We start from the raw sequence: 8,690 nt of genomic DNA on the forward strand, positions 1-8,690 counted from the left end.
CCGCAGCCCCCAGCCCTGACTGCTTCCCCCACCGCCAGAGCAAGAACCAGAAGAAGGAGCGGGCGGCAGCCGCGCAACACGCCCAGCAGGAATTCGGCACCGTCCCCCACTCCTTCGTCTTCCACCGCGGCCGCGTCGGCAAGAACGTGCGGCAGCTCATCACCGACATGCGGAAGGTGATGGAGCCCTACACTGCCAGAGCCCTCAAGGTGAGCTGGGAGGGGGGGGAAGGATCCTGCCCGTCCCCAGGTTAAAGCGGAGCCCTCGCAGCCAGGAGGTGATTTGGCACAGAGGGATCTGAAGGTTTCGGCCGTTCCGTGCCACAGGTGCGGAAGAACAACTCCCTGAAGGATTTTGTGGCCGTGGCCGGGCCCCTGGGGGTGACACACTTCTTGGTCTTCAGTAAATCGTCCTCCAGCATCAATTTTGTGAGTAGCATGATCCCCCCCCCCCCCCTTCCAGGCTCCAGGGGGGCCCCTCCGTAGCGGCTGTGCTCCCCCTCGCCTCCTCAAGCCGGTTGCCGGCGCCTTTTAGGGGGGTTTCACCCCCCTCGCAGATGCAGATGATGATAAAATGCTGTTGAGCTCATGCTGTGATTCTATCCAAAGTAAACGCACTGATGCATCTGCACCGAGGGGCAGGGGGGGGCGGTCGGTTGCACCGGCAGCTTCCCCCGGTGCTGAGCACCGTTTCTCTCCCCCCACACAGAAACTTTTCCGGCTGCCTGGTGGCCCAACACTGACATTCAAGGTGATGCAGGTGGGTGCTGGCGGGAGCCCTCCCCTTCCTCGCCAGCATGAAGGACAGCATCTCGCCCCCTCCTCATCCTCATATCTGTCTCCCCCCCTGCTCTCCAGTACTCACTGATCAAGGACGTGGTCTCGTCCCTCAAGCGGCACCGCATGCACGAGCAGCAGTTCACCCATCACCCGCTGCTGGTCCTCAGCAATTTTGGTCTTCAGCAGATCCAGGTCAAGTTGATGGCCAGCATGTTCCAGAACATGTTTCCCTCCATCAACGTCCACAGGGTAAGCGAGGTGGGGGGGTGTCCCCACATGGCTGGGGTAGGGGTGGGGGCTCGAGACCCATCCCACCTCCTCAAGGTTCAATTCTAGGACCAGTTCTCTTCAATATTTTTATCAACGATCTGGATGTCGGTGTTGAATACCAAACAGGGAGGTGCTGTTGACTCTCTTGAGGGCCAGGAGGCCTTGCGGGGGGATCTAGATAGATTGGAGCATCAGGCAAGGACTAATGGGATGAAATTTAACAAGTCCAAAGGCCAGATTCTGCACCTGGGATGGAGTAACGCCAGGCACGAGTCTAAATTGGGAGAGGAGTTGCTGGAGAAAGGGATCTGGGGGTGCTGGTCGGCAGCAGGCTCCACAGGAGCCAGTGGTGAGGACAAACCGCATCCTGGGGGGCATCAAACCCAGCATGATCAGCCCATCGAGAGAGGGGATCGTCCCGCTGTGTTCAGCGTTGGTGCGGTCACACCTCGAGTACGGTGGGCCCCACCATTTCAGAAGGATGTGAATGTATCCAGAGGAGGAGAACAAAGCTGGTGACAGGGCTGGAAGGCATGTCCTGTGAGGAGCAGCTGAGGACTTTGGGCTTGTCTAGTTTGGAGAAAAGGCAGCTGAGGGGCAACCTCGTGGCTCTCTGCAGCTTTCTGAGGAGGGGACGGGGAGAGGGAGGTGCTGAGCTCCCCCCCGGGGATCCAGGGAGAGGACACCTGGGAATGGCTCAAAGCTGTGCCCGGGGAAGTTCAGACTGGACATAAGGAAGCGTTACTTTACCGAGAGGGCGGTCACACCCTGGAACAGGCTTACTGGAGAGGTGGGCGATGCCCCAAGCCTGGCAGTGTTTGAGAGGCATTTGGACAATGCCCTTAATACCATGCTTTAACTTTTGGTCAGGCAGTTGGACTAGATGGTCAGTGTAGGTCCCTTCCAACTGAAATCTCCTCCTCTTCTTCTCTCCTTTTCTCTTCTTCTCTCCTTTTCTCTTCTTCTCTCCTCCTTCCACAGGTCAACCTCAACAGCATCAAGAGGTGTTTACTCATCAGCTACAACACAGAGACGCAGCTCCTTGATTTCAGGCATTAGTGAGTATCACGCCCCTGATTTTGGGGGGGGGGTCCCTGCGCCCCATGTCCCAGCGCTGACCTCTTCCTCCTCGTCCTCGCAGTAGCGTGAAGGTCGTGCCTGTGGGCGTGAGCAAAAGCCTGAAGAAGCTGCTGCAGGAGAAGTTCCCCAACATGAGCCGCCTGGAAGACATCAGCGAGCTGCTGGTGAAGTGCGTGGAGGGGGCGAACGAGGGGGACAAGGCTCCCAGAGGTGCTTTCCATCCCATCCCCAAATGCATTCCTGTCCCTTGGCAGGGACATAAACCTGTCGGAGAGCGAGGCCGAGCAGGATGGGACCCACAACGTCTTGGAGCTGCCACAGGCATACGCTGGCCGAGGCAACATGAAAGCGCAGCAGAGCGCCGTGCGCCTCACTGAGGTCCGTGTTGGCAGTGATGTCGCGGTTACCATTGCCCCAGGGATGCGATCGAGCCTGACCGGGGCTCTCCGCATCCCCCAATTCCCGTAGATCGGACCCCGCATGACTCTGCAGCTCATCAAGGTGGAGGAGGGCCTGGCGCAGGGTAACGTGCTCTACCACAGCTTCAGTAAGTGCTGCAAAACGCCATGCCGGCCATACTCGGTAAGCCACCGGCACGGGGGCTGGGACATCTCACTGCCCTCTTGCCGTGTGTTTAAGTCCACAAGATGGAGGCAGAGGTGAAGGAAATCCTGGCGCGGAAGGAGGCGAAGCTGCAGCTGAAGGCGGAGCGGCAGCAGAAGCAGGAGGCGAATGTGGAGCGCAAGCGGCAGCAGCGTGAGGCTCACAGGTGAGGGCAGCGTGGCAGTGGCGGGGTCTGGCAGCAGCCGGACAGAGGCTGACACTATGCTGGCACCACAGGCAGAGGAGCCTGGCGGGGATCCGGAGGAAACGGCAGCAGGATGGCGACAGCGACGCCGAGGATCCCGGTGCGCCGGAGCAGCAGGATGCGGCCGAGCAGTCGGAAGAGAGTGATGCCGAGTATTACCGGCAGGAGGTGGGCGAGGAGCCGGACAAAGGTGAGTGGAGAGGCCGGGACTGAGCCCCTCCATCCTCTCCTGCTGGTAGTGGCTGATGACGCAAAAACCTTGAGCTCTCCGTGATCTCGGTTCAAAGTAAACGCACTGACACATCCATCAGCCCCAATGCTTGCGCCCCCGTCACCCCTTTTTCGCTAACCCCCTCCCCCCCCTTTTTTTTTGTTTATCCCCCCCTCAAGATCTATTTCCTGACCGTACCAAGAGGAAACGAAGCTCCTCGCGTGCTGCCCCGCTAAGGAAACGACGACGGCACAGCCGGCCGGAGCATCCCGACACCCCCAGCGCTCACCCCACAGCACCAGGGAAGCAGCGGCAGGGAAACCTGGCACCAAGGGACTCACGGCACCGCAGCAGGGCCAGGCAGGGGGCGGCCAGCCGAAAGCCACACCGAAGAACTGAGCGCCCAGCCCGGGAGGGGGCCGGTCCCGGCTCTGGCCGCGCTGCCTCAAGGCCAAAGGGGCGAGGGAATCTGCTGACAAAGGGGAAGATGATTTTCCGGCGGCCCGGACGTGCCAAGAAGGGGAAGCGCTGAGGCACCAGCCGCCAGCCACGCGCCGAAACTGAGGGAGAAGAGGAAACAGGAAACACACACACACACACAGCCCCATTCTTGCTCCTGTGCAATACACTGGTTGCAATGACTGCCTGTGGCTGTGCTAGGTTTGGGTGGGGGCGAAGGTGGGGTCTCCTGGGCTGTTAACGGTGTCCCCCAACCGTAGGTGCCCGTTTTCGTGCCACCTCGATGTGGTCAGGCAGAGCAGGAAGCCCCCCTGCCTGCCCTGGTAAGGAGGAGGCACGCAGGCACAGCTTCTTCCCCCTTTCTGGCCAAGGCAAGAGCAGCTGCCAGGCTCTGTCTGGGCACAGCCCTTCAGAAGAGGAAGTATTTTTCCCTGCCTGCAACCCCTCCGCTGCCAGCCTCTTGCCCCTACCGTCCCCAAAACGGGGCAGGACGTGACCCTGTGGCGTCCCTGTGACCACTGCCAAGAAGGGAGGGACAGGAGAGGAGGGAGGCGAGCGTGGACCCCGAGGAGGAGAGGGTGAGTGGGGCGAGTGGTGGGGCTGCAAGCAGACGCACAAACTCCTGCCTGCACCCTGGGAGGCAGACAAGGGGGGGGGGGGGGGGGGACGCAGGGGGATACATTCTGTCCCCAGTGTAGGACCACAAGGCTTCCTTGAGTCCCGCCATGAGGTAGCCACGTCTCACCAACCTTCACCTACTTCCCTGTGCGGCCATTTGCCGGAAGCCACACCTCATGGCCACGCTCATACCTCTTGGCTGCCCGTAACCTAAACCTTTACCCCTGCTTGCAGCCACCAAAAAAAGGAGGAGGACGACAGGAGGAACCCCCCCCCCACACCGAGATGGCCACCCATCTCAGTCACTGTGGTAATTTCAGCAGCTTCCAGGAGTCGCTCTGGCCAGTGCTGGCGGTGCAGTTCCCGCCGGCGTTGGTGGGTAACGGCATAGCCGTCTACCGTTTCGCCGCCCGCGAGCGCTCCTGGCACAGCGGCATCATCTACTCTTTCCACCTGGCCGTCAGCGGGATGCTCTACTCCCTCTCGCTGCCATTTTTGGTGGCGTATTACTACCCGCCCAAGGACTGGCGCTACGGATCGGTGCTGTGCAAGCTGGAACGTTTCTTTTTCAACTACAACCTCTATGGCGGCATCTTCTTCGTCACCTGCATCAGCCTTAACCGCTACCTCGGCATCGTTCACCCCCTATGGGTCCACGGGCGGCTGCAGCCACGCCACGCCAAGGTGCTGAGTGCAGTTGTTTGGGTGCTGGCCGGGGTGCTCTCAGCACCCACCTTTTTTTTTACAGAGCTACAAAAAGCGGAGGGTGTGACCGAGTGTTTGGGGAGCGCAGCCCCGCAGCAGCTGCAGAGGTTTTATCCCTACAGCCTGCTGCTGGCCGGGCTGGGCTGCGGGCTGCCCTTTCTCCTCACCGCCTCCTGCTACACCGCCATTATCCGCACCGTTTTCCGTAATCCTCACCTCAGCCAGCCGGAAAAAAGGAAGGTGGGAATGCTGGTGGGGGCGGGCGTGGCTCTCTACGCTTTTTCCTACCTGCCCTACCACATTTTCCGTAACCTCAACCTATGGCGTCGCCTGCTGCGACCAGGCATGGAGGACTGTGCTGTCTCCAAAGCCATCCACGCCACCGCTCAGGTCTGCAAGATCCTTGTTAACCTCAACATCTGCCTGCAGCCGCTGCTCTACGCTGCCCTGGCCGACAGCATGCAGAGCTGCTGCGGTGCCAGCTGCAGCACCGGCACTGGCACCGCTGCCAAGGAGCGGGCTGAGCACTTGGAGCTGTGGCCAGCAGCCTAGGAGACCCCCGGGGTGGCCCAAGGAGGCTGGCACAGCTGGTACAGGGCTCGGCGAGGCCCTTGGGCATGCATTTCCCTCTCGGAAAGGGCGGCAGTAATGTGGGAGAAGCGGGATTAAAAGCCGAAACTGCACGCACGGCCTCGTGTCACACCTTTCTTTGGCAGAGATCCCCTTTTTTCAGCTGAAAAGCTGGGGATGAGCCTAAAAAATGAGGAACGGCAGCGCCGTCCCCTTCCCCACGTCGCTGGCTAGGGTACTGCCAGCCCCACTGTGTGCCTGGGGCAGGAGCGAGTCGGGAACAACCTCTGTGGGTGACAGGGACAGCGTAGGGACAGGGATGGGGCTGCTCCCTGCCTGGTGAACCACCCCCCCCTGCAGCTCAGGTTAACACCTTGGTGCATACCAGACTGTGCATCTTTATTTAGAAGCGCCGATCGCTCTCGCCGGGAGCCGGCGCGGCACCGGATTCAGTTGGTGGAGGGTCTGCGGAGGAGAAAGAGTGCAGTAAGGTGAGGGGTGGCTGCACACAGACCTCCGGTACCTAGCATGCGCCGCCCCCCCAATCATCTGAGCCATCCCCCCAGCACTTACTTGGCCCATTCCACATTGAGGATCAGGTGGTCGTAGCCGAATCCGGAGACCCCGGCAATAGCTCGGGCTGCGTCCTCCCGGCGGTGGAAGCTGATGAAGGCGAAACCCTGGGGTGGGAGGAAAGCGAGACAATGAGATGAAGCAGGGGGGGTCTCCTTCTCACCCCCCCTAAAGGGGGAAATCCCTCCGTACCCACCTTGGACTGCCCAGTGGTCTTGTCCTTGGCTAAATAGATCCTAGAGATAGAGCCGAAGGGCCGGAACAGCTCCTGGAGATCAGTCTCACGTGTGTCCTCGGACAGGTTGGTGACACGGATGGTGGCGTTGTCATCAGCTGCGGGGGAAGGATAAGGAAGGTCAAGGCCGCTGGTGGTACCACGGCCAAAGCCAGCATGTGCCGTACACGGCACTGTAGAGGCCCAGTGTCATGCAGGGAGATTGCTCCCACCACGACGACAAGCCTTGACTTACCCCTGCGGTTGGGCTGCATGGACTCCCCACGGCGGCTGGCTCCGTCTCTCAGGCTGGGGGGAACGTACTTGCCCGTCTTGCTCTGCTGAGCCTGCACCGGCTCTGGCTCTGAGGGCAGGAAAGGTGAAAGGCAGGAGGTGAGTCTGCCCGCAGCTGCAGGCAGACGGCGGCCGCCCCCTTCTCAGGATAAAAGGGTGCCGTACCTCCGGGCAGCTTCTCCTTCTCTCCTGTGGACAGCCCCAACTGCTCGGCCAACTCCTTCTGCATCGGCCCCAAGGTGTCCTTGTAGGGACAACGGGTAGTCCAGTGGTCGCCCTTGCAGATACGGCACGAGACGATCTTCTGCCCCTTCAGCTTGTTCATGGGATCCTCCTCCTCCTGGCAGTTCAGGTCCTGGGGGACAGGGAGACTCCTGAGTCCCACAGGACCCACCATGCACCCAGACATGGCCCCACCGGCAGCTCCCCACTGGCCTGCAACCTCCCATTGTGCCTGACCCACCTCCTTGCTGGTGATGAAAGTCATGAAGACGTCATCGCTCACGGTGGTGGTGGCCACATTCGGTCCGGGGGCATCGAACTCCGAGTTGCCGAATTTCTTCCAGTTCTAGGGAGGAAAAGGGGGGCCCACTTGCACGGCACGTCCCCGAGCAATCACTGAACACAGGGCAGGAGCAGCCAGTGGGAAGGGAAACGCTCCCCGCTGAGGAATCATTGGGAGATTGAGAAAGGACGGACAGAAGCGGAGGGCTGGGAAACGAAGCAATTGCTGCTGGAGCGCAGATTTCCCTCCGTCCCTCCCTCCTTCCCTCTCCATTCCCACAGATGCTCACCTTCCGACGGGCCACCGCCTTGGAGGCCTTCCTGGTTTCGATGCGGAAGGTGCGGATGATCTGTAAAAGTGCAAAAGAACCGATCGATGCAGGAGGAGGGACAGCAGAGGCGCCTCTGCCCCACACGTGCTAAGTTTGGGACTGCCTGAAGCCACAGAGTCAAAACAGGGCTCCAACGGGATGTCCCTGCTGACGTGCGGCTGCCTGACCACACAGGCACGGATCAGCCCCCGCGCCGGGGCAGAGCCGAGGGCTCTAGGAGGGGAGAAGGGGAGCTCAGCAGCAGACAGAAGCCAAAATGGCAGCCTGGGACATGCTACTCACCTTCACCTTGCGCCCATCCTCCTCCTCCCGATACTCCGTGATCGTTTTGATGTTCCCATTGATAAGTTCCTTTGGTGAAGGGAGCGGGCCTGTGGGGAGGGGGGACAGTGGGACAGTGTCCGTTGTGGGGGAGGTGACAAGAAAACAGCCCCCCCCGGCCTCTCGCCCAGCTCTCACCGCCCTTCAGCAGCTCGGCCTCAGCGCTCAGGCTGCCGCCCAGCACCCCTGGCAGGGGGATGTCCTTCAGCAGCTCGCTGGTGATGCATTTGTCTGTGGGAAGAGAAGGGGGAGAGTCACCCCCTTGCTTGGGGCGAGCCCAGCAGAGGGGGCAGGAGCCCCACACCCCGGCACAGCCTCTCCCCACAGGGTGGAGGTGCGCTGTTTTTTCCCCCCAGCACAGAAAAAGGCCAAAAAGCTAAGAAATCTCAGCTGCTCCAAGCCCCTGAGCTTCCTCAGACCCTGAAAGGGGTGGAGCAAGGACAGTGAGAGGAGTCCTGCTCCTTGTCCCAGGTCAGGCCCAGCTCTGCTCACAAAGATTGGCCTCGGAGAAGAGCTCGGGAGCCTGTTTTGAGCCCTGAACAAGGAGCGGGAGCAGCTCTGGGCTGTTTTAGGAACAGCAGCTGCTCTTTTTCTCCAGAAAAAATTCACCGGTTACCAGCAGGCGGAGCAGCCGGAGAAAAAGGGGGAGGGAACCGGCCTGCGGCAAGAGACACTCACCGTCCTCTCCACCCTCCTCTTCCACCTGGTCGGCCCAGCTGGGCTTCGAGCTGTGGAGAGAGGAGAACCTTAAACCCGCTGCCCCCCTCCCCCGGCAGGAACCCTGTCCCTTCGCTCGGGGACCCTCCTGTCCCCTCAGCCCCGGGTCCCTACTATTCCCTCAACCCCGGACAGACCCCCTCTCCGCTCCCGCCCCACTCGGGCCCCAGCACCGCCGCGCCCCGGCCTTCTTCCCTTCCCCTCACCCGCCAGAGCCCCGGTCCCGCCCGAAGGC

General features: G+C 61.1%; 2 protein-coding genes across 2 annotated transcripts in view; one reads left to right on the top strand and one right to left on the bottom strand.

The window, feature by feature from the left end:
* LOC104832601 overlaps positions 1-5,511 on the top strand; it is a 7,491-nt gene extending 1,980 nt beyond the window's left edge. The window contains exons 7-19 of the mRNA XM_010568857.1: positions 7-209; positions 327-428; positions 709-759; positions 858-1,028; positions 2,031-2,107; positions 2,191-2,298; positions 2,384-2,507; positions 2,598-2,676; positions 2,769-2,898; positions 2,970-3,127; positions 3,328-3,675; positions 3,868-4,028; positions 4,460-5,511. Coding sequence (XP_010567159.1) covers positions 7-209; positions 327-428; positions 709-759; positions 858-1,028; positions 2,031-2,107; positions 2,191-2,298; positions 2,384-2,507; positions 2,598-2,676; positions 2,769-2,898; positions 2,970-3,127; positions 3,328-3,675; positions 3,868-4,028; positions 4,460-5,482 — 2,735 coding nt within the window. The 3' untranslated portion in view covers positions 5,483-5,511. The remainder of the gene's footprint in view (positions 1-6; positions 210-326; positions 429-708; positions 760-857; positions 1,029-2,030; positions 2,108-2,190; positions 2,299-2,383; positions 2,508-2,597; positions 2,677-2,768; positions 2,899-2,969; positions 3,128-3,327; positions 3,676-3,867; positions 4,029-4,459) is intronic.
* A 373-nt stretch (positions 5,512-5,884) lies between these two features.
* Positions 5,885-8,690, bottom strand: part of EIF3G (eukaryotic translation initiation factor 3, subunit G) — a 3,002-nt gene continuing 196 nt past the window's right edge. The window contains exons 2-11 of the mRNA XM_010568847.1: positions 8,417-8,466; positions 7,877-7,969; positions 7,700-7,788; positions 7,376-7,435; positions 7,045-7,149; positions 6,747-6,936; positions 6,544-6,651; positions 6,270-6,406; positions 6,074-6,180; positions 5,885-5,965 (exon numbers count right to left, since the gene is read on the bottom strand). Coding sequence (XP_010567149.1) covers positions 5,950-5,965; positions 6,074-6,180; positions 6,270-6,406; positions 6,544-6,651; positions 6,747-6,936; positions 7,045-7,149; positions 7,376-7,435; positions 7,700-7,788; positions 7,877-7,969; positions 8,417-8,466 — 955 coding nt within the window. The 3' untranslated portion in view covers positions 5,885-5,949. The remainder of the gene's footprint in view (positions 5,966-6,073; positions 6,181-6,269; positions 6,407-6,543; positions 6,652-6,746; positions 6,937-7,044; positions 7,150-7,375; positions 7,436-7,699; positions 7,789-7,876; positions 7,970-8,416; positions 8,467-8,690) is intronic.

This window comes from Haliaeetus leucocephalus, unplaced genomic scaffold (assembly GCF_000737465.1).
Source record: "Haliaeetus leucocephalus isolate CR32 unplaced genomic scaffold, Haliaeetus_leucocephalus-4.0 Scaffold260, whole genome shotgun sequence".
Taxonomy (NCBI): Eukaryota; Metazoa; Chordata; class Aves; order Accipitriformes; family Accipitridae; genus Haliaeetus; species Haliaeetus leucocephalus.